General features: G+C 45.9%; 1 protein-coding gene across 3 annotated transcripts in view; it reads left to right on the forward strand.

Moving 5' to 3' along the window:
* Positions 1-869: 869 nt before the first annotated feature.
* The window catches only part of gwl (serine/threonine-protein kinase greatwall), a 267,750-nt gene continuing 243,239 nt past the window's right edge, over positions 870-25,380 (forward strand). For all 3 annotated transcript variants that reach the window (XM_084595827.1, XM_084595828.1, XM_084595826.1), the window contains exon 1: positions 870-1,059. Coding sequence is in view for 1 of the 3 variants with exons in the window: in XM_084595826.1 (XP_084451952.1) it covers positions 1,045-1,059 (15 nt within the window). In the remaining 2 variants the exon portion in view is untranslated. The remainder of the gene's footprint in view (positions 1,060-25,380) is intronic.

Genomic DNA, 25,380 nt, shown 5'->3' on the forward strand with positions numbered 1-25,380 from the left:
CTGTCCGCTTTCTTGATGTTCTGTGACAAAGTCTCACAGCGATCGGCGTCGATGGATACACGGAAGAGAGAGGAACTCCCTTGCACAAGCTGTAACCGCTGTTGCAGCCCGGCACTGTCCCTTGTGTCGCGTCGTCTTTCCGTCGTCGTGCACGCATTGCTTAGATGTTCCAAGTGGAGAACACAGACGAGGTTTCAGCAACACACCAAGAAAGCGCAACAAACGGCGAAGAACATGCAGAACAACGAAACACGAATTCCTCAAATCAATACGCAAAGACGGTCTGCGCTCGTCTTTGCATGCAAGCGAATCGAGCTCGGCTAGGCGCACCATAGAGTTAATACAAAGACTTTGTATGCAGTATTAGTCTTTGTATTAACTCTATGAGGCGCACCGCTCCCCTTGGCACACCTGTTACTGGCAGCGCCCCCTGGGTGTCACGCGCGCTTTCATCGCGGCGGCGACCGCGCTCCTCTATTGTTCCCCGGCGCGGACGACACACTGCCCAAGATTCTAGAGCACTGTAGCCTTATCGTAAATGTTTTCTTTGGCTATTTCCTGCTTGAACGTTCGGTACATTTCTAAAAACTCAGCAGCAGCAGCGCCTCCACCGGTTTTTGTTTTTGTTTTTTTTATTTCTGACGTAAGCCGATGAGGTGACGTCATGGCTCCGCCCATAAGATAGCGGAGTGTAAAGAATCTCTCCCATAGCGAAATGCTTCGGCTTATTTTCACGAGCCTCTGGCTTATTTGTTGCAACGACTCTGGCTTATTCCAACAAAATTGCACCAATACCGGCCGCCGTAAATAAAAAAAAAAAGAGAAGCCTTAGTAATAATTCAATCCAATCCAATCCACCGTGCTTGAAACGCAAGTTAAGTTTTGATGGTTTTGACGTGCAAGGTGTTGGGAGCTTTGCTGGCTTTGTCATGCCATTTTAGTTGTCCAGAAGCGTCGACTGTCTTGGCTGTTGATCGAATAGCCACATACAGCGACATGTGAGAGCTCCCCGGCAGAAGAAACGGTGCAAACGGCGCACACCAGATGTCTGCCGTCAAGGTAAATTGTCGCTTTCCCTTTCGCCCGCGTTGCCGGAGTACGCCGGTGTTGTGGATTTTCACGTATGTAGCTTCTTTGCGAAACGACAAATAGCTCTAGCGTCTGTCTCTTTTTTGCGGGTGCACGTTTCCATGCCTGGCAGTTGACGGCTACGTTGGCCTCGTTCAGAGGTTCTGAAGAGCGAGTAGCATTGGCGCCAGATGTACTGTACTTATATTATGGTCGATAAATATCAAATACAATTTTTTTTTTGTAAGTCGAAAATGACTTTCGGATTATGCCCCAGGAGGAACAGCAAACAGGAAGGAGGGCTTCTTACACACAGTTGCGGAGTAACCATTTATATTGATACGTGATAAGAAGGTTAGTTTGAGAACGCAACGGCTGATGACGAGTGAATGTTCGGGTAGGCGCCAACCTTCTCTTCTTCTTCTTCTGCCTTGATATATGGCACATACCCACGAAGGGGGATTGGCCAGGGTTCAGTGTGGACTGCCAAATGTCCTACACAAACTGAATTAGTGCATCAAAGTAATTGTCAACTAAACAAAAACATAAGATTTAAGATCACAAAATTGGTTGAAAGAAAAATACGAAGCAAAAATTTGGAAGTTTGTAAATTTGGAATACAATTAGCAAGGGAATCTGTCCGTAGCTGTGATGTAGTGATGCAGTGTAGTGTGAAATTTGAGGCAACGCAAATCCTTTCGCGCTCGCACCGAAGGCGAGTAGAAGCGGGACCGACAACGTAAATCCCAAGTGTGCAATTGGAGTTTCTAGATGCGCCCTCCTCTGATGTGAAAACCTTCAGCGAACGAGAAGGAAGTGATCAATATTTTCAATCTCACCGCAAGCTTCACAAAGGTTTGTGGGGCTGATCCCGCATCTACATAAATAAAAATTTAGGCGAGGAATCCTGCATCTCATGAGAGTCATCGTTACCTCACACTGCCGTGATTTACATGTACGAACTTTCCATGAGTATATGAGATGCTGGTATTCGGCTGTAGATAGCAAAGGATCATTGCATGAAGCGGCTAGGTGTTGATAACGCTGGAAATGGGACACTCCAAAAATGGTGATATTAGGGATGGTAAATGAAACAGATGCATCAAGAGCTGATTTAGCCAGGAAATCTGCCACCTCGTTCTGGAAAATACCACTGTGACCGGGGACCCAGATGAAGCGTATTTCTTTCACCCACCCCAGTATGGTGAGCGGCTCAACAGAGCATCCTTTGCTGACTCCAGTGACAAAAAAACAAAGAGAGTCTGATAGAAAAATTATTTTTTGATTGACTGCAGGGAACTTTTAGTAGTGCTAGCCCAATTTTCCATAAATTTTGCTAAAAATATTGGTGTGTAATCCAGGACACGCACCGAAAAATCCAGGAAAGAGACTGAAAAAATTCCAAACGCTGCTTTCTGCGCAGTCACAACCGCATCAGTGGCAATTACAGTGTGATCAGGGAACTTTTCAAGGTGATCACATAAGAGACTGGATATTAGCACCAGCTACCATTGCTACAGCTTCGTCTTCCTTCCGTGTCACTACTGTAGATCGTCGTCTTCTTCAGCGTCCAGCGACGAAGGGCATATATGTAACATTACCCCCCCCCCCCCCCCCCCCCCCCTTCCCCACGAAAAGCACAAAATGGTCTCGGTACGTGGCTCAGTACGTTGCGGCGGATGCACAGGGGTGACCTCTTATGTCACGGACGTGACTGGCCGTAAAACATGATAGGGTCCCGCGTAGCGAGGCAAGAGCTTCTCACACAGCCCAACTCTACGAGCGGGAGTCCAGAGCAAGACGAGAGAGCCGGAAGAGTAGTGGACGTTCTGGTGACGAGAATCATGGCGGCGTTTCTGGGAATTTCGGGAGGAAGCTAGTCGGCGGCGAGCAATAACACGGGCAGCGTCAGCTCGAGATATGGCGTCACGAACATAGAAACTGGCATTAACGGTGGGAGGCAGTACGCTGTCAAATGGAAGGGGAGAGTCTCGGCCTATAGGAGATAGAAGGGGGATTAGCCCATTGTGTCTTGAAGGAAGGAATTATATGTGAACGTTACAAATGGCAAAGTAACATCTCAGTCACGGGGATCATCCGATACATACATTGACAGCATGTCCGTGAGCGAGCGGTTGAGGCGTTCGGTGAGGCCGTTCATTTGTGGATGGTAAGCGGTGGTGAATTAGTGCTTAATGGAGCAGTACCGAAGAATTTCGTCGACTACTCGAGCAAGAAAGCAACGGCCACGGTCAGTGAGCAGCTGGCGTGGAGCACCATGGAGCAGGATGACGTCGTGGAGAAGAAACGCAGCCATGCCAGTTGCACAGCTGGTGGGTAAAGGGTCCAAGGAGATCAACGTCCACTTGCTCAAATGGTGCACGGGGGGGTGTGATGGGGTGAAGTTGCCCTGCTGTCACGCTTGTGGGACGTTTGTAGTGCTGACACCGAGTGCAGCTGGCGACGTATCGCTCAGTAGTTGTTCACATTTTTGGCCATTAGAAACGCTCCTGGGTGCAGTGGAGCGTTCTCGCAGTTCCAAGATGCCCGGAATTAGGGTCGTCATGCATGGCCTGTAATATAGAATTCTATAGGCTCCTCGGAACAACCAAGAGAAGGCGGGGGCCCGCAGAGGAATAGTTTTTCTTCCAGAGCAGGCGATCACGCATGCAAAATTGGCCACCTGACTGACCTTGAGCCACTGTGAAGAGAGGTTCCAAGCTGGGATCTCTCCGCTGTTCTTCTATAATCATGGGTATGTCAGGAAAAGCCGGTGAACCGACGCGACGCAGTTCTCGAAATCATCAGCGGCTGACTCCGTTGTACAAAGAGGAAGGCGCGAAAGATAGTCTGCGTCAGCATGCTTACAGCTAGTTTTGTATGTGACTGTAAAGTGAAACTCTTGTAACCGTAGGGCCCATCGTGCAAGGCGGCCACACGGGTCCCTGAGATTAATTAACCAGCAGAGGGCATGGGGATCTGTAACAACGGTAAACGGGCGTTCATAAAGATATGAACGAAAACATTGAGTGGCAAAAACGACAGTGAGGCATTCCTCTTCTGTGACAGTATAATTGCTGTCCAGCTTACTAAGGGAGCGACTTGCGTACGCCATGACGTGCTCTTTGCTGTCGCAGTGCTGGGCAAGAACCACTCCAATTCCAATGCCACTTGCGTTGGTATGCAGTTCTGTAGCTGCTGAAGGATCGAAGTGGTGGAGCACAGGTTGCGACGTGAGCAGAAATTTCAGATGGCGGAAGGCGTAGTCACACTCAGATGTCCACTCGAAAGCTGCATCTTTATGAAGTAGGCTTGTCATGCGATATCAGCAAAGCGGTAAATAAAACGCCGAAAGCATGAACACAAACTTAGGAAACTCCGTAGTTTTTTAGGGTGGCTTGAAAGAGGCGACCACTTCTGCCTTTGCAGGATCAGGTCTGACGCCGTCTTTATCGACGAGATGTCCGAGAACTAGCGTTTGGCATGCTCCAAAATGACACTTCTTTGAGTTCAGTACGAGGCCAGCTTTGCACATACAGTCCAGCACAAGAGCTAAACGATCATTGTGCTCGCTGAACGTCTTCCCGAAAATCACGACATCGTCCAAGTAACACATACACACCTCCCATACACACGGGGGCAGCGCTGAGGAGCCCCAAGCTTGTTCTAGTGACCGGCTTACTTCTTCGCAAACGATCTGATGGATCGTGGAGGCCAAATCGCCAGACGATGTTATGTCAGCAGCTTCAACAACAGCCACCTACGTCACACCAGCCAAACATTCGAACTTGGGTGTTATCCAACACATTTTCAGTGTCTCGAACGTGCGGCAATGCTAGATCACGTCAGCCATTGAATGAAGGCTTGATTTGCCGATAAGGAAATTATAGATATCTTCGGCAAATTCTTTAAGGTATGTCACCACCTTTTTCACAATGTTTTTAAATTTTGACCTTTAAATTTTTATTTCACACTGGCCTTATAAAGCATCGTTTTATATGATATTCAAAAGCAAAAAGGAGTTTAAAAAATGATGCTAGAATTAGTTATTGACGAAAAATGGTCCAAACATGGCTGTTACGCAAACACTCATGACTAGCCAATGGAGTGCAGAAATTCTAAACTTTTTGGCACAGAGTTAGCCAAATAACCAGGCTGTGCAACTAACTAGGATCTTTGCCATCCGATAATTGGGAATCATGTTATACAAAAAATTCCAAAGAAAACAAACAAATGTGTCATTTTTGTTTGCATTCTTTGGCATAAAACATGATTACATCAAAACTTACCATTCGATTTCATTCATCCTAGTTCATTGCACAGGTTGGTAATAGAGAAACAAGCGTGCAAAGTTTCATTGAAAAATGTTCCTTCAGTTCAAAGTTACAACTGTTTGCACAACAAGAAAGTGCAAGAAAGCAAGTTTTGTGAAAAACACGGATTAAAAACAGAGACGTTAGTAGCGTCATGCACCCCCCTTGCTGAAATTTAAAGAAATATTAAAAAAAAAACAAAGCCTTACAAATTGTCTTTAAAAATCTTTTACATATGAGACTAAGACATAACAGAAAAGTTTCAATATGCGCCGTAGATTATCGTTGAGTTATCAATTTCTGTTACCAAACCACATCAGTTTCGGTTTCGGAACTGTTCATCATCTGTTGGGCAGTTAGCTATAACTTTTGAACTAAATAAGATACGAACATGATTCTTGCTGCAAAACATTCTTGAATGTTTGGGGACTCTCTAAATCTAAAAAAGAAAAAATGTCATTTTTACAAAAAAAATGCCTTTTCAAAGGTGGTGACATACCTTAAGGAGATGGCCAACTTTGACATCTTCAGTCATGTGAGCAGAGACAAGCTTGCACAGCTTCAAGACTTCCTCGATCTATTCGTGCATGTTTCTCCAGAAACCTGAGCTCTTTGAGAGAGCGCTTGTTCAGTTCGCTTCTCCTTCGTGTCAGAATCTTCAAAGCATTTTTTTATCTCTTTTACAAAGCGGTCCCAGGTGGTGAAAGTATCCTCGTGGTTGTCGCACCATGTTAGGGTTGTGTCGTTGAGCGAAGACCACGTTAGCGAGCTGGGTGGAAAAGTCCCACTTATTGTAACTGCTCACCCGCTGGTAGTGAGTGAGCCACTCATCCACGTCTTCGATGGATGAGCCCTTGAACGAACACGGCTCCCGGTGATGCTGCCATGAGCTGCTAGGCACGAACATCGGAGTGTTGCTGTCAACAGACATTGTAGGCACAGATGGCAGCAGCAAGCAAGACGGCGACTTCGGCGTGGTTCAAGCTGGAAATCAGTCTTCGGAATTGACGCAGGACGAACGTCGAAGGCCCAGCTGTGTTCACTCACGAGTCCCATCACGAGCCGCTTTTCCGTCGACCTCCTCTTCTCTTATCTCCATTTCTGACATCACAATATATATATATATATATATATATATATATATATATATATATTGTAATGGATGAAATGGTTTTAATACAGGTGAATGGACGCACACGGCTCAGAAAAACCCGGAACAAACTGCGCGCACCTCGCTTCCTCCACTTCTTCTTCTGCTGCTCCTGCCGCTTCTCAGTGCGCCGCTACGCGGCGTAACAATTCCCCCCGGACAAATGATTCTCGTCCTCTAGAAAATTGAGTAGATCGAAGATGGCAGCGCTTCATGCAAGCCACGTGAACAACTTGTGCCTTGTGGGATCGGCGGTTATCCGTCGTGACTTTGGCGATAACGTAATTCACGTCATTCAGTTGGTCCAACACTACGAAAGGGCCATCGTACTTGCAGAGGAACTTCTCATATAATCCTTGCTTGCGCATAGGCGTCCAAAGCCAGACGTAGTCTCCAGCGTAGTAAGCAACTGTACGATGATGCAGATCGTAGTGTTCTTTTGAGCGGTTTTTGAGAAGCTAGTGTGCGTAAGTGGGCTATACGACGGGCTTCTTCAGCACGGCATAGTATCTGGGAAAGAGACGCATCGTCGTTGGGGGAAAATGGGAAGATGATGTCTAAGAAAACATGGGGAGTTCTTGCATAGAGTAAATAGAAAGGAGAATAGCCGGTAACTTCATGATTTGCAGTGTTGTAAGCGTACGTCACATACGGTAGCACTGAATCCCAGTTGCGATGGTCAGACGAGACGTACATGGACAGCATGGTTGTCAAGGTGCGGTTGGTGCGCTCGGTGAGACCGTTGGTCTGCGGATGATACGGTGTCGAGTGTCGGTAGTGTGAACCACAAAGTCTGAGCATTTCTTCGACAATATCAGCAGTAAGTTGCCGACCACGATCACTTATAATAACACGGGGTGCGCCATGGCGAAGAATAACGGAATGCAAAAGAAACGACGAAACATCAGCAGCCTTTGCGGTAGCGAGAGCAGCAGTCTCTGCGTATCTGGTAAGATAGTCAACGCAGACGATAACCCAGTGGCAGCCACCTACAGTCCTTAGAAAAGGAACGAGCAGGTCAATTCCAATCTTTTCAAAAGGTGAGGTAGGTGGCTTGACGGGTTGTAAAGGTCTGGCCAGCGTGGTGGTGCGTGCCTTAAGTTGTTGGCATTTTTCACATGTCGCAACATATAAATTTATATAAATTTGTGTCCAATAAAAACACTGGCGAATTCGGTGCAGGGTACGACAGAAGCCTAGATGTCCAGAGGTAATATCGTGCATGGCATGCAAAACTAGTGCACGGAGACTTTTTGGGACGACCAAAAGGAGGGCAGCACCGTCAACTGAGTAGTTCTTGAACAAAGCACCATCTTCGATAGTAAACTGCGTTGACTCTGCTCTTCCTTCTGCCTCTTGTATAAGAGGCTGTAGTGACCGGTCGTTGCGTTGTTCTCTCCTAAAGGTCACCATACTAGGAAACGTCGACGCGATTGAGGCTAAACGCCCGTCGAGGCCGTCTTCATCGTTAACGGAAGTCGGCAATGGGTGCCGTGACAAGCAGTCTGCATCACTGTGATGTCGTCCACTCTTGTACGTGACACCAAAGTTGTATTCTTGCAGGCGTAATGCCCAGTGCGCCAGACGACCAGATGGATTGTTAAGTCCGATGAGCCAGCATAGCGAATGGTGGTCAGTAACTATGGTGAAGTAGCGTCCATATAGGTATGGTCCAAACTTGTGCACAGCGAACACAACTGTGAGGCACTCCAATTCGGTAACTGTGTAGTTCCGTTCACATTTTGTCAACGTGCGGCTGGCTTATGCAACAATGTGTTCAGCCCCACTATGCAGCTGCACAAGCACCGCCTCAAGACCGACGCCACTGGCGTCAGTGTGGACCTCAGTCACAGCAGAAGGGTCGAAGTGGCGCAGCAGTGGTGCTGAAGTTAGAGCAGACTTGAGCCGATTGAAAGAGGATTCGCACTCTGGGGTCCACACAAATTGCGAATCCTTGTGCAGTAGAGAAGTAAGGGGGTGGGAAAGTTGCGCAAAACCAGCAATGAAGCGACGAAAATAAGAACAGAGGCCAAGAAAGCTCCGAAGACTTTTCAGGGTGTGTGGAGTTTCGAAGTGGCGTACTGCAGCAATCCTGTGCAGCGTACTGTGGATACGGCCTGATACCATCCTCGTTGACGAGGAACCCAAGAACCAAAGTTTGTCGCTCTTCAAAATGGCACTTCTTCGAATTCAAAATGAGGCCCGCTTTGCCAATGCATTCAAGAACTTTATGGAGCCTCTCATTGTGCTCTTGGAAGGTCTTTCCAAAAATGATAACATCAAGGTAACACGTGCATATTTCCCATTTGAGGCCACGAAGGATAGTGTTCATAAATCGCTCGAACGTCGGGGGAGCGTTGCACAATCCAAAGGGCATTACATTAAATTCGTATAAACCATCTGGTGTTACAAAAGCAGTCTTCTCACGGTCGGATGGATGTAGAGGAATTTGCCAATGACCAGATCGCAAATCAACAGAGGAGAAGTATGACGCCGAATGCAGACAGTCGACAGCGTCATCAATGCGAGGTAACGGGTATACGTCTTTCTTTGTTACTGCATTCAAACGATGGTAGTCTACACAAAATCGCCAAGAATTATCTTTTTTTCGCATCAGGATCACTGATGCGGCCCACGGACTGGAAGATTCTCGGATGGTTCCTTTGTGCAGCATTTCGTCCACCTGTTCTGGAATTATCTTGCGCTCTGTCGGGGAGACTCTGTAAGGTTTTTGGCAAATAGGGGGTGCGCTTCCTGTGTTAATTTTGTACTGTAGCCGAGAAGCAGGGAAAGGGCTACTCGATCCATTTGAGGCAAAGTCGAACACTTGGGCATGAGTTGTCAAAATGTCTTGTAGAATACGACGTTCACTAGATGGGAGAGATTTGTTGACCATGCTCTCAAACTCAGCACAATATTCAGACTTGTCTTTCGCGGCTCCTCTGCAATCGGAAATAATTCCAACGGTATGAGTCACATAATTCTCAAATCTCGCAAGTGTCAAACCAGAAGTAAGACGAACAGGCTCTTCTGACACGTTCACAGCCCAGGAGGCGGAGGATGGTCGTGGAGGCGGAGGATGGTCGCGCATACCTATGCGCGACCATCCACCGCCTCCACGACCGGAGCGTGGCACCAAAATATTTTGTTTTTGCTCCATTTGAGACATCTGGCTCGATGACTATTGAATGTTTACCCATGAAGGATTCAGATGACTTCACGGGGAGAAACGTCGCCGTCATCGCAGGCAGCTGCACATCTTCCTTCAAGGCGAGAACTCCTTGATGACTCTGAGACATGTTATCTACTAATGCGGGGATAATGTTCGGCTGCAAACAAATTTCACCGGCACTAAAGTCTAAAGTCGCACCACACTCGCGCAAAAAGTCAACACCCAAGATAACGTCATGCGTGGCACGTCTCAATACAACGGATTCTATCCTATAGCACTCGTCACCAATTACAACTGAAACTGAGCACAGGCCAACCGGAACTAAAGTTTCACCCCCAACTCCACAAAACGTAGTGTTTTTGTCCCACACAAACATAACTTTCTGTCAAAGGTGGTTCTTAAATGAAAGGCTCATAACTGACACAGCGGCACCAGTGTCTACTAAAGCATCCGTTTTAACATTGTCTACACACACTGACACTTTGTTCTTTAGCATGACGATAGGTAGAGGTATGCGTGAAATTGATCGTCTGGCGACCTTAGCTCCATCGGTTGCACCACCTAGTTTTCCAGCGGTGGAGAAACAAAGCGGCGATGTGGGGATGGCGAACGGGGTTGTCGCTGTGGTGGGGGAGTGATGCTGCGATCGAACACAGGGGAGTCATTCCGTGCACGGCGTTGAGGGTAAGAGGGCCGATAGAAGGTAGCGGGTGGCTGCTGCTCCTACTGGGCACCATTCGTTAAGCGCGGTGCTCGCTGGACAGGGGTCAGGTAAATTGACGCGTGGGCAAAAGCGGAAGATATGTCCGCTGCCCCCACAGCCGTAACATACGGGTGGCTGGTGGCTCTGGTAGTTCACCTCAGGATCCCTTGGAGGCCGAGATAGGGCGACAGAAGGGCGACGAGGAGCACCACGAAGCACTTCATCCGGATGGGCTGGACGCTGCTGGAAATAAGGGTGCGATTTTGGTTGCAGGGTCCGCTCCACGCCGTTGTTGGAAAATGGTTGGCCGTTATTTTGTGCAGCCCATGGCGTGCATTGTTCCCATACGGACCTCGATGTTGGGTAGTAGGGTACATCGAAATTTGTACGTTGCCGCTGAATATCCAGCTCCTTGCGTATAATCCTCCTGACCATAGAAGCGATGTCTTCTGCCTCCGGAATGTCGATACCGGCAACAGTTGTCACATTCGAAAGACGGCCAAATTTGGGCGCTATGCGACGTGCCTTTAACGCCTGAAATGCCCGGTACTGCTTGATGACATCTGCAACTGTGGCAAGGGTGTCCCGCGAAATAAGGAAGTTGTACACATCCTCAGCAATCCCCTTGAGAAGGTGCCCTACCTTGTCTTCTTCTGATATCTGCCGGTTTACAATGCGACAAAGTTTCAATATTTCTTTGATATAACGTGTGCATATCTCACCGGGCAGCTGGGCTCTCTGGGAAAGCTGATGCTCAGCGCGTTCCTCCTTCGCAAGGGTATCCCCAAAGGACTTCGTAATTTCTTCAACAAATCGGTCCCAGGTCGTCAGGATTTCTTCGTGGTTATCAAACGTCAGGGCCTTGCCAGCGAGGAAGAAGACAACATTGTACAGACGCGCGATCGAATTCTAGCGGTTGTACTTGCTGCATCTTTCGTAGTGTCGGAGTCATTCCTCAACGTCATCTTCGGGCTCACCGTGGAACGTACGCGGCTCTCGCTGGTGGGGAAAGGCCGTCGTCTCTTCAGGTCGCTGTTCATGAGTCTGCGTCGTGCGGGTGGTAGCCATTGAAATGTACTGTTGAGGAGATAAAGGTGGCAAACCTGCTACCCAACGGCTGCGACGAGGTACTGGGGGATCCAGAACGTTTTTATCCAACGCCTAGCACCAAATGTAACGGACAAAATGGTTTTAATACAGGTGAACGGACGCACACGGCTCAGAAAAACCCGGAACAGTCTGCATGCACCTCGCTTCCTCCGCTTCTTCTGCTGCTTCTGCCGCTTCTCAGTGCGCCGCTACGCGGCGTAACAATATATATATATATATATATATATATATATATGCATTTGCACAACACATGCTTACTGCGATGTGCTATTTGAAAATCTTCATGGTTGAGGTGATTAGCGCCGTTGATCTCAGCGGCATGATAGGATTCATTCATTCATGAGTATGCGATGCATATATGAACAAAAGCCAACCACATTCTTGTGGTCGGCTAGCTGTGAATTATGTTGCCACTCACATCAACTAGCGCCAACATGCTGGATAAGATCAACTTTCAAATAACATATTGTGATGAAGGATTGACATGAACCAGCCTCGATGCATGCGCCATGCAGCAGCTGGCACGAAGCGCAAACAACTTTGATCTACAATTGAAGTCAGCATGAACCGTAACGCATGCACGTGCTTACTTGTTAGACATGGTTTGAAGTCGGCGTTCTTTGACGAACACGGGCACCATTCTCGTTGACGAGTGGAATAACTAGGGTCGCTTCACTGTTTATCAGAACACGCAAGCCATCATCGCGCAAGTGGTCGTCTGCTTTCATGCGGCGGCTGCAGCTGCATCATTTCGGCACTGATCGCTGAGGAGGTGCACAGTTTTGCTGAACTTTTCATGAACTCGACCTGCTCAAACGGCGTGGTGCAGAGGGCGCCATGTTGCATCGCTGAAACGAATGGCGAAGTGAAGCACCATGTGAACCTGAACCAGTTCACATAATGCAGGTGAATCGAACGGACCTCTATTCTTTTGGCTTATTGAAAAAGGACAAGGGGAGAGGGTGAATGGGGAGGTGGGGAATGGATCGAGTAAGGCACAAGTTTCCACATTGTCAACTGGTTTTCTTCTTTGTCTGAGATGTTTGGTTTCAGAGTGCAGCCTCGTTTTGTGGACATTTTCGTGCAAACTTTTCTCAAGTTTTTACTAATGTGGCACTGCTCTTAGTAACATAGACAAAACAGCTTTTGCTCTATCTCTTTTACCGATCATTGTAGAAACTCATTGATGGTCTACTGTAGCTTAACGTTTACCAGGTAATCGAAGTTTGCAATCAGAAGTTTTCTGCTTGCAGGCGTTTTCTGGACATCTAGAAGTGGCTCAAGTGCATCTCTCATAAAGTCTGCCTTCGCATAAAGAACCTTTTTATCAGAAAGTATCGCTCGAGTAGCTTCTGCTTTGGTGCTTTCATACGAGCTTTCAACAAATTCTGTGGGCACAGTTCCAGAAATCGGGAAAATTCGGGTTAAACACTATTTGTTAGGAACCTGTTTGAGGTGCAAAAACGGGGTAAAAATTGGGTTTTATCCTAATACGAACAGTCCTACGTATGTGTAAGGGTGCGTTCAGATAAGAATGGTAATTGAGGCCCCATGACCATTTTTTATGTTCAGTGAAATCATGTGATGGGCAAGTTTTTGCCATGCTGCCAAGCTTTTTTGCTTATGATTTTACTTGGTGCACATTAGAAAAATCTTCTTCAAAAATGTAGTATTGTTAATTTTTGTCTTAATTGAGAAATGTAATAATATTAAAAACTGGATTGCACCCTGCGATAAAAGAGGTTGCAGCATAGAGAAAAAGACATCACTCGCGTTCTCCCATGAAATTGCAAGAAAAAGCGAATTTATTCCATTTTAAGCTATCATCAACCCTTGCTTCTTCTTGCCTGCTCCACTGGAAACTTTATAGAATATCAGCATCCGAGCACAAGATCATCGAACAAGTCCAAGAAATGCTCCACAAGGGGGACATTCAGGAGTTTTACAGTCCTTGGGCGGCTCCTGTAATTCTTGTGGGCAAGAAGGACGGTACATGGAAGTTCTGTTTAGATTATCGATGTCTGAACATCATCACCAAGAAAGACGTGTATCCCTTCCCTCTCACAGATGAAGTCATAGGTTGCCTTTCTGCCCCTCTTATTTTTCTTGCGTCGATTTAAGATCCGGATACTGGCAGATACCTGGGCACCCTGATAATACGAAAAAAACGGCATTTGTCACGCCAGATGGACTTCTTGAATTCAATGTAATGCCCTTCGGACTTTGTAAAATGCGCCTGCAACTTTTGAAAGGTTTATGGACACGGTGCGTCGGGGTTTAAAAGGAGACACTTGTATGTTGTGCCGAAGTAAGTATGGCCCGTAGCTCACGTTACCCGTTACGTGAACGAGAGCTGCCTGCTCCCTTGGCAGTAGCGATGAAACTGAGTCAGTGTTGGAGAGATGAATACAAGGAGAGATGAATACGGGGGCCAAGGGCTAGCAGCTAAACACAACTGTAGTCGCACAGTGACGGCCGGGAAGACTATGGCGCGTCCCCTCCTTGTGAGTGGCAAGGCACTCGATAAACACTCGTTAATGTCTCGCTCTCCGGAGGCAGTGCGCTCGTTTATATAGCGTGGAAAAGTCAGTAGCACTCAAATTGTCCAATCCGGAGGCAGCACGTGACGGTGGCCCGAGAGGTCCAATCAGCGAGCGTGCTGATCGCTCGCTTCAAATCTCCCGCGGTGCGAAGGCGACTCTCCACCAGGGAAACAGCGTCTGGGTGTCTGGCATTCCAGATTTGTCTAATCATGTAGGCCGCCCGGTGCTACCGATGCTCCCTGGCAATGCACCGCTGCCTTGAGGAGCAGCACTGGAGCAGGCAAAGAGGGTGTCAGCAGGAGAAGCCCGACACTCAGTTGAGCGAAATTCTGGTGGCTCACCCAGGCACAATAATGTGTTACCTAGATGATGTAGTTATTTTTGGAAATACTTTCAGTGAACACATCGAACGCATAGCTGTTGTCCTGGACTGTTTGCTTCACGCCGGCCTTATTCTTAATTCCAAGAAGTGCCCGTTTGGCGAGCGGCAGGCAGTGGTGCTCAGACATCTTAATGAACATGTTGTGTGACCTGATCCCCAGAAAACGGAAGCTATCGAATCGTTTAAGCCACCCCAAACTGTCAGAGCTTCGCAGCTTTTTGGGGTTATGTTCTTATTTTCGTTTTGTACACCGCTTTGCTGATATCGCCGCCCCGCTGGTAATTTAAGGGGAATAAAGTGAAGTGAAGTCTGTTAAATAAAGGCACCTCTTTCGAATGGACCTGCGAATGTGAAGCCTCCTTTCATCAGCTGGTTTCAGTTAACATCGCACCCGATTCTACACCTCTTTGACCCTGCAGCGCCGACAGAAATTCACACCGACGCGAGTGGCATTGGCATTGGAGCTTTTTTGGTTCAGTGCTGCATTGAGCAAGAACTTGTTATTGCATACACAAGCCATACTTTAAGCAAGCCTGAACTGAACTACGCTGTTACTGAGCAGGAATGCCTAGCAGTGGTCTTCAGCATCAAGCGGTTTCGGTCGCACTTACACAGCCGCCCATTCAGAATTGTAATAGACCATCACTCTCTCTGCTGGCTTGTCAACCCGTGGCCTCCAGGAGTATACCTTTGAGGTGGTGTGTAAGAGTGGTCGACGCAGGCTGTCTATCACGTCTTCCTCTAGCCACCGAGTGTGACGCTGACTACTTCGATGATTATATTTTTGTTGTGGTTGCAGTTTCTGGACCTTCAAGTGTTTAAATCCAAAAAGCAGAAAGATCCGGACCTCACGCCTCTCTACAATGCCCCGCAGACCCGTCGAGGTATCAGCCATTTTTGTGTGCGCGATGGTATCCTGCGGAAGAAGATTTATTCTTCAGTGGGCCCACGTTTATTACTTGTAATTCCCCAAAGCCTCTGTTCATCTGTTTTGTGCGTACTGCACGACGATCCCACATCTCGGATCAGCTCGGATGCTCCGCCGCGCCCAACAACGCTTTTATTGGCCTAAAATGCGATTGACCATTGAGATATGTGGCTAGTTGCACACAATGTCAGCACCACAAACACCTTACTGTTGCTCCCGTTGGGCTGTTGCACCCTGTGCCACCTCCCAGCGTGCCCTTTGAGCAAGTCAGCATCGATCTGCTGGGTCCATTTCTAAAGTCTTGCTTTGGTAACCGCTGGATTGTCGTTCGCGCTGATTATCTTTCTAGGTTCTGCGAAATGGTGGCTATCCCATAAGCTACAGCCCATCAAGTTTCGCTGTTTCTGCTCCGCTCAGTGATCTTACGCTATGGACCACCGCGGGTTATAATAAGTGACCGGGGCCCTCAGTTCACGACAGATGTTGTCGAGGAGCTCCTGCCTCTATCTGCAACAAATTTTCGCCACTCCACACCCTATCACTCACAAACAAACGGTTTGACAGAGCGCATAAATAGGACATTGACAAATATGATTACGTGGCTGCGGACCACAAGAACTGGGACACCATCCTGCCTTTTGTCACATGTGCTTTTAATACGGCGACTCATGAGACTACGGGTTATAGCCCTTTCTTCTGTACGCCCGGCCACTACGCTACACCCTGGATACCATATTACCATTTTCCCTAAGCGACGAGCCCTGCATTGCTAAGACCCTGTGCCTTGCAGAAGAAGCTCGACGACTGGCGTGCCTGCGGACCATTGCGTCGCAAGAACGCTTCAAGGAACGCTGCGATAAGCGCCGCCGGCATGTCACCTGCTCCTCGGGCGATGCTGTCTGGATTTGGCGACCGCTACGAAGACGTGGCCTTCACCTGAAACTGTTGGCTCACTACGATGGACCTTAATTAATCGCATCAGTGATGTGACCTACAAGACTGCACGCCTCACTGCGACAGGCCGTCAGTCGGAAAAAAAAAAAAGAACTGTCCCACATTGCGCGGTGAAGCCCTGGCATTCTCTTGAAACCTCATAACTCTCCGGCGGGCTTCGGCTGCGCAGGGTAACGGCTGCCAGGAAGATGAAGATGCGCTAGGGAAGAAGAAAGAGGAAGTGGTGTGCACGCTGAGCCAGTGACGACTGACTGCTGACATGGTGTTCCCGACGTCCCGTTTTCCACGAAGGCTTTCGGTGTAACAATATTATTAACAATAAGAGATATTTTGTAGTCGCGTAAGCTTGTGAACGGCATAATTTGTATTGCGTCAAAAATGTCATTGTTAGAACTATCCGAAGGCACATTTTTGTAATCTCAACAATGGAGACAAATATGTTTTGTATGTGGTTCCCCATGATTGACTACAATAACTGAGATGACTGTGATATAATCAAAAGTATAGACAAGCGTCAGCCCGTGACGTCAGTGGAGATGTGGCGGCGCTGATGACAGCAGTGACTTTCGTGGTGTAGGCAAAAGCATGGGCCGTCTGCATTGGATGCGCGGCGCTTGCTGCGCTTTCGAGCATAATTCCCCATATTCCTGCAATGTGTGGTGCGGTTGGTTGCGCCACAAGGCACAAAAAAGAAAATGGTACCCGTTTTCACTTGCTTCTTGCGGTCGGATAAAGATGAGAGCGAATGACAGAGGCATTGAGCGCGACCGTTGTACACTCTTCGGCGACGGATTGCCTTGGCAACTAACGTGCCTTGCATTTCTGCACTGAAACTTGATCAGGTTGTTTGCAACTCTTAATTGTCGTAATTGCTTTTCGGCCACACGACGAATAGCGCAATAACAAACGCCTGCAGCTCGTTCACGTTTTGATATTCCGTGCGCATATGATCTTAATCGAATGCAGCTAGGAAACCGCGAGTTACATTCATCTGCGGTACTGGAATTGAACGGCGGCGCAACACGAAAACGGACACAGACAAGAAGGGGACACCACATGCGCACACTACCAACTATTTATTAAACGGAAGGGTGGCATATTTATACGTCCATCTCAAGCATCAGACTCATCGCCACAGTCCGCTCCAAACCCAACACGTGAATGCCAAGCACGGGAGCATGAGAAATCGTTAGAAAATGGAGGCGGGTTAAATTTGTCTACCCATTGCAAAGAATGTAACTGTGAGCCAATGCTTAACGGTATAAGGATTCTGGGCAGGAGTCGCGATCAGGTGGCACGGGAAATTCTTGAAGCCTTTATGACCAAAAAGAAGGGTAGCATTTGTGTTAGCGACTCGTCTGTATCCCTCCGTAGAAATGAAGTTTCATTCCTTGATAATTTTTTGTGACGGCATGCACTGTGCGACTTTAAGCCCGGAATTTTTAACTGCCTTGTGATGTTTAGTTAGGCGGGTTGTTAATTTCGTCGCTCGTTTGATTCTGCATTTGCTACCAGTGCTTTTTGTTGCTGTTGTTTAGGTTTGACCGCTGTTGTATCTTTTGTTTTGACTCTGCTTTTGCTACGATCGTTTTTAGTTGCTTCTAGGTTCCTGACTGTTTTTGCTCCCCCTTTTTTGACTATGCCTTTGGTATACGATTGTGTTTGACTGCTTTTGCTTCATTTCTTTGACTCTCCTTGAGCTACGAATGTTGGTGTTGGTTTAGGTTTTTGACTGCTTTTGCTTCCTTTGTTTGACTCTGCTTTTGCTATGATCATCTTTTGTTGTTGTTGGCCTGGTTTTTTTTTTTTTGACTGCTTTTGCTTCATTTGTTTTGACTCTGCTTTTGCTACGATCGTCTTTTGTGGTTGGCTTAGGGTTCTGACTGGTTTTGCTTAACTGTTTTGACTCTGCTTTTGCTACGATTGTTTTATCGTTTTATTTTTTATTTGTTAGGGTTCGGGATGGTCGCTTATCATGTCTTACTCTGCTGTTTTCGGTCCACACTGCATTTGCTATGAGATATGGCCTGCCTTCCGTTTAAAAAAAAATTTTTTTCCCGTTTTTGATAGTTTATCTACTGAGGCTAGAAATATCTTGTCTGATTTCCTGTTGGTGCTGCTCGGCGTTCACGTGTTGGGTTTGGAGCGGACTGTGGCGATGAGTCTGATGCTTGAGATGGACATATAAATATGCCACCTTTCCGTTTAATAAATAGTTGGTAGTGTGCGCATGTGGTGTCCCCTTCTTGTCTGTGTCCGTTTCCGTGTTGCGCCGCCGTTCAATTCCATCATGCACCAACTCGCCCCCCAGGCCGTTATTCTAATCTGCGGTACTACGTTAAAACAGAAGCTTGGGCATGTTGGTATTCCATTGTGTAGAACAGCGCGAAAAAAAAAAAAACGGACGAAGGATTGTGTGGATTGTGTGAACGTGTTCATATATATGGATGCAGGCATGCAATAAACTTGTCAGTTGAAAGTCAGCGCTCGTCTTGTTGTCTTCCTTCGTCCCTGTCGTTTTGTTTTTTTTCGCGCTGTTCTACACAATCTGCGGTACTACCTGTGCATATTTTCGTACAGAAAAGGACACAAAAGCTGCTGCGAAGGCAACTGCAGTTACCTTGAGGAGTCACTCCAGCGCGATATTGCCGAAACAGGCCGAGAGTTTGAAGCTTTTATCTGTTTTTACTTTCCTGAATTTCAAACAGTGACGCACGCTTCATCAACGGTCAAAGAAATCGAATGAACATCGTTAGGATCCGGACAAAGTCAAGCAGCGCTATTTCTCAGAGTATTAAATTTTATTTTTGAAGTCATTGAGATCATAACGAACGAACTAACCGCGTACAACCAGCTCTAAGTTTAATGTCCCAAAGTTGAATTGGGTTTGAGGGATGAAAAATAAGCAGAATAAGATGACGCATATTTCAATAAAATTTTTTCCAATATATTAAAAAAATGCTCTGCAGATCATTTGCCCTGCAAGTGATCGTGGAACGAATTAACCGCGTACAACCAGCTCTAAGTTTAATGTCCCAAAGTTGAATTGGGTTTGAGGGATGAAAAATAAGCAGAATAAGATGACGCGTATTTCAATAAAATTTTTTACAATATATTAAAAAAATGCTCTGCAGATCATTTGCCCTGCAAGTGATCGTGGACATCGTGGAGACTGGAGAACATTGCATTCGTGCTCATAGAAAAAAAAACCAGCATTAAGCCTTCATGTATATATTAACCTGTGAATGACCCTGACTACGTCTGTGCGATTAAATAGACGACGAACGTTTTTTTATCGAGCAGGATAAAACAAGTTGCCAGCGTGCCCACTAGGCGAATATGTTACAAAGAACTAGAAGATTGAGTTCTTCTTATTGAGTGAACTTCTATGACTTAAGTTGCTGGTACAGTGAGCTAAAAATATGATTTCTAGTTCAGTATAGTTGCCGGTAATATTGTTCTTTAGAGTGAAGGTGCTTGGAGCAGCAGAAAACGTCCCCTTCAAAATAGTCGTCATATACATGAAAAGCGTATTTCTAATCATTCATATCATCTTTCTTGCATGCGCTAACGATAGGCCCGGAAGTTGAACAGTGTTCACTATATATTAGTTTTTCTTATACATTGTGATTTCTCGTTTTTGTTTAATTTAATCAGTCACTACAGCCCAACGCTGCTACAGTCGCCCACCGTAGCCGCGTGCTGTTTAGGCCACTGAGAAGGAAGCCAATGTAGCGCTCTTCGCCAGGTAATTCCAGCAGTATTCAGGTATTAAAATGCTGAACTACTCTCTAGGCATAGATCAAACAATTTCTACGCACAAGGAAAGCTTACGCTTCAGATATTTGCATGCGCGGACTGGTTTTGAAGGCTACATCGCTTGGCGCAGTGTAGGCACGCTGCGTTTTTGCCTACACCCCTTGTCTCTGTCGATCGCAGCGCCACCTTCGTTTACAAACATGACGCTTGCCTATTCGCCGCGAGATCGACCTAGAGGTGGCGCCACCGTCACTCCGGTAGTGTGGATCGGCAGCCGGCGGCGCTCGCAGAAACGCACGCTGCGTAGGTCTGCTTCCGAGTTTACGGCGGGTTTGTTGGCGATGAAAACGTGTCTTCTGCAGTATTTCTGCAATATTGCAGAAACAAAATCCAAGGATTTCACCAGTGCAGCAGTAGAAGAGCGGATTTTAGGAAAACGAAGCACGCAACCACCAGTCTTCTAGATTTACTTTGCACCTTTCTTGCGCTGTACCGCGCTCACGCGCCTAATGCTTGGGCCTGCCTAATGACAGCTTTATTTTTCTTATCGACTTTTAAACAGTTTGCGCGTGTCTCATGCGAGTGAGACCGGCGAATTTAGTGTCAAGCCCACGCAGATACAAGGTTCATGCTCTGACCTGTAGTAATTTAGATTGAATCGAGAAAGCCTGGTTCATTATATCATACTTGACTCGAGGATTAAGCAGGTTAATGTAACATTGGCAGCGTACTGCATGGCGAGTTGCTTTAGACTGAGTGCACATCAACTCTGGCCCAGACAATCACGCACAAGTATTCCCCAAAAATGAGATCACGCCGACAATATACAAGAAACCTCGCCGCACAGGAAAGCCGATTGTTCACGTGTACAGCGCTGAGTGGATTGAATTTGCCGAGATGCTTTTTGCGGCCACTGTCATAGAATGTGATAGTGTATTACTGCATGCGCCACTATCTGTAAACGATTTCCTGAAACCGAGGAAAGTATAAGGTATTTCTGATGTGTGTGATGTTAATATATAACGGTAAATTAGTAGTGTAATTATTTTGTTTTGCAATGTGAATAAATTTCACCGTGTGAGAGAACTTTTGCACACTTGACAGAATTTACAATGATCAGCGATTAATTTTCAGTAACGTTAAACTGCAAGCTACGGATTACTCGCTGCGAAGACATCGTTATAAACTGCGCATGGGCACTGTCATGTTTTGGGAAGCAATTTTACAGGCTGAAAATTTCTTTATCACTAATTATTTAGCAGTGACTAAATCTTATGCAGAGTAAAATATTAGGGTTGCTTCCAAAACAGATGCCGGATATAAAACTATTCCGAAAGAAATGGAGGTCATCGTATCATGCGACTATAAAAATGTATTTATTTCCGAACTAAACACTGATATTTAAGCCCGCATGAAGCTGTTTTACTCCCCTTGTCAGAAATGACGAGTTTTGTTGGAAGACAGCACTTGGACGAAAAGGGATTATAATAATTATAATAGGCTACTAGTAAAGTACATTGATCTAGGTGTATTATGTAATATTTAGGGTAACAATTAGGTGCAGGGAATATGTTTCCCAAACATTCGAGCATTTCTCTAAAGCAAAATGTGCTCACTAAAACTTTTACGGATGCACAGAAGCCTTCAACAACAAAAGAAAAGAAATTCATATTGGCCCGTCTTTAACGCATGAAAGCGGCATCGGCTATGACGGATGATTGCAGAGGCTGGTTTTGGTGTCGTTTTCTTTTTTTTCATTATTAACACCACATTTACCACCTGGGATTGTTTATTCTGCAGTCAAATCCCACAGCAGGGGAACGCCTTTCGAAACGGTTGTGATTGAATCCCCCGTTCTCGAAATCAGCAGTCGAGCGCCCTTACCATTGAGACACCGCGACAGAGGTTTAAAAGCAAAAAAAAAAAAAAAAAAAAAAAAAAAGTACTCACACAACTTTATCGTGCATACAGACGGCATAGTAGGCATTGAGTGGTCTGTTCAAACTACATTCTGCTATATGAAGCAGTCTGCGGTGGCATATGTTTTAGTAGCTGCGGTATTTCAAACAGAAACGGGAATATGCGATTTCTGAGCGTTTGCATGAACTTTTATTGACGGCAACGACCTGTTTTGCTTCGACACGGCGGTAACAACAGTAACACTTCGTTTGAGACATTGCATGTCAAAGGATCTCAAGCGCCGAAGACCGCGATGGATGATGTCCTTATCCAAGCATGACATGCTCGCTACGGACAAGTATATATATATTTTTTTAATGAAGCGTGGGGTTATAGACTGTTCATATTTATTTTGTAAGAGGCATATAGGTAAGCAAAAGCTCATAGGAACCACGAAACAAACAACAACACTGCTGTACATGCCGCATGCGCGCGCGTAAATCGCTGCGGGCTGGCACGCGACGCGAAAACGCATCCACACTGAGTAGGTTTCGCCGCTGAGCCGCAAGGTCGCGACTCTGCTCGATCTCGAGGCCAATAGGGATCTAAGAATAGCGCGTGGAAAGTGCCACCATGCCTTTGCCAAAGTAAAACAACCGTACGCAACCTTTTTACACGCACTGTTCACCTGTTCCTTCCAAGACAAGTGGCAATCAAACATAACCCTTAAATATTTGAATGAAGACACACTTTCAATAATATCTTTATCAACACTAACAGAAAAAACACTTGAATCAATCTACTTATGCTTTGAACAAAAAATAACATTTTTTTTTTCAGTGTTTAAAGCTAGATGGTTATTATGAAACCAAGTGGAGATACGTAGGAGAGTTCACGTTTTATAGCATTTTGCATTGACTGAAGTGAGTTACCAATAAAGACAAGTATCATCCACATTCATCAAAATTTGACAACACTAATGCATTTGGGAGGCCATTAATAAAGAAGGAAAACAAAAGAGGTCCCAGAACTGAGCCTTGGGGTACACCACATGTTATGCTTTGTTATGCAGACTTGAAATGCTTGAAGACGACTTGTTGCTGTCGTGAGGATAGGTAGCTTTTAAATAATTCAAGTGCCCTGCTACGTACACCATATGCTTCCAGTTTCATTAAAGGAATGGTGTGTGAAACAGTGTCGAAAGCTTTCTTTATGTTTATAAATATGCTTACAGCAACATTATGATTATAAAGAGCAGATAAAACAAGTTGTGATAGAGTAAATACAGCCGTGGATGTGGACCTGCTAAGACAAATCCATGCTGCTGAGGACAAATGATATGATTTGTATCAAAAAAAGTTTTCAGTTGGGAGGCAATTTTTTGAAAGTTGTATTGATGGTACTCAGTACAGACATTGGCCTGTAGCTAGACGGGTTGTTAGGGTCACCACATTTGTGTATCGGAACAACTTTTGCAGCTTTTGAAGTATTTAAAGTATTAAAGTCTATCGATTTTATATTCTGCATAATGGGATACAAAGCAAATCAGCGTTGTCCTTCATTATCTTGGCCTGTATGCCATCTGATCCGGCCACTTTGACCGTGGCCATGTTTGCAACAATACATTTAACTTCTTCGCTGGTAATGTTCGAGAACTTGAATTCATTAACAACTCAAGGAATGCCTGATGTCACTAATGCTAAAGACGTAGGTTGCACTCTGTTTTGACCATAGGTTGTGAAGAACAGATTAAACTGGTTGGCAGTCTCTACTGACAAATTATCAGGAATGGTGTGGCATAAACTAAGGCATGTGTTTTCAAGCACTCCTCACAACATAGTAATGCGTTCTTTGAGAAGATAACACTTGCTAGTCAGTGTCTGAGCAGTACCAGTGTGCGCTTTTTGCGTCATTACACAATTCATTTCCCCCCCCCCCCCCCCCCTTCCTCCTTCTCACTGCCCAGCTGCACCAAGGAGGATATATAAAAACTTCTGGAGTGGAGGTGACGTCTAAAAAAGTGGCGCCAACGTGCCGCCATTTGGGGGGGGCAAAACAAACAGGCGGCCACATTCACGGCAGCAGCCGCAGTCAAGCGCGCAGCCCGTTTAAGGATATTTCTTTTCTGCATGGCAACGCCGCTTGGATTAACATTGGTGTATGGCGTCATGAATGGTTTCTGAGCATATTAGTAGTGTTTTGCACTAATTAATTGCAGCGAATTGCAAAATTGTGAATGAATATTAAAATACATGCTATAGCTACAAGTCGTACATTGTTGGATAGCTTATGCCAAGTCCGACAGCACTGGACTAGCTGCGCGTTTTAATTATTTATCGCTAATTGCTCTAATTAATTACTGATAATTGCATAAATGTGAATAAAGATTAAAATACACGCTATAGACCTTATGCAAAATTGCTGCCATCTATCGGGCCTTCAGTGAACCGCGCTACGCGGCGCCATGTTCAAGGGTTGAATGCGTCGGCTACGCCTGCTGTCGTTGCGTTAGCTGCGTCTGCTTTGTGATGTGATTTCCGTGTATTTGTTCGCATTCAAAGCAAAAAATGACTGAATAATAGACGTTTGACTTGTCCACGCTGCCTACGTTCCAACTTTACTTTGTGAAGCGATACTGCACAGCCAAAACTTCTTGCAAACGGCGGTAACAGCCCAGCTACAAATTGCAAAACTTTCGTTGTTGCTCTGGGGCATTTCTTGATACACTACTCAAATATGTGTCCATGGAAGTGCAAAACATATTGATATTGCTTCTGGGTGTAAAACATGTCTGCGATGTCATCACGCGTACACGGTGGAGCTTAATGTTCTTTCTTGTTTTTTTTTAATAAAGGACTGATGCTTAATAAACACTGCGCTCTGATGGACCTACACTCTGATGGCCGAACGAGGTTTAATAGCTTTCTTTGCTGGTGAAGATATTGAATGAAAAAACTAATGAAAAATGCAATATTTGACACTAGCGACATTCTTCATGAAATCATTTTGCGAAAAAGTAGCGAACTTATATGGGCTGTCAAATGTTAAATGGCGGTTTTCTTTCTATAGATACTGACCATATTTTGCAAAGTCCGAATTTATGGGGCGTCCAGTCAGTTGACACCTGAAAAAACACAAATGTTTTCAGTGTGGAGCTGTGACGCATGGGATTTGTTTTTGCCATATTGCAAAACAACAAACATTTGCCAGCAGGAATTCAGGGAAGTAGTAAAATGTACCAAGCAATGGGCATACAGAAAATGTGATGCATACATGTGTAGGGGTGGGTACTTTTAGACAAATAAAGTTGGAAGACATGTGTGCACTCATTCTTGCTTCTGCTGCGATAGCCGCAGTAGCAAACCTCACTGCTAAGCGCGGTAAGGCTCACTACAAACG

Source organism: Amblyomma maculatum, chromosome 2 (genome assembly GCF_055883805.1).
Source record: "Amblyomma maculatum isolate TAMU_Amacu chromosome 2, ASM5588380v1, whole genome shotgun sequence".
Lineage (NCBI taxonomy): Eukaryota > Metazoa > Arthropoda > Arachnida > Ixodida > Ixodidae > Amblyomma > Amblyomma maculatum.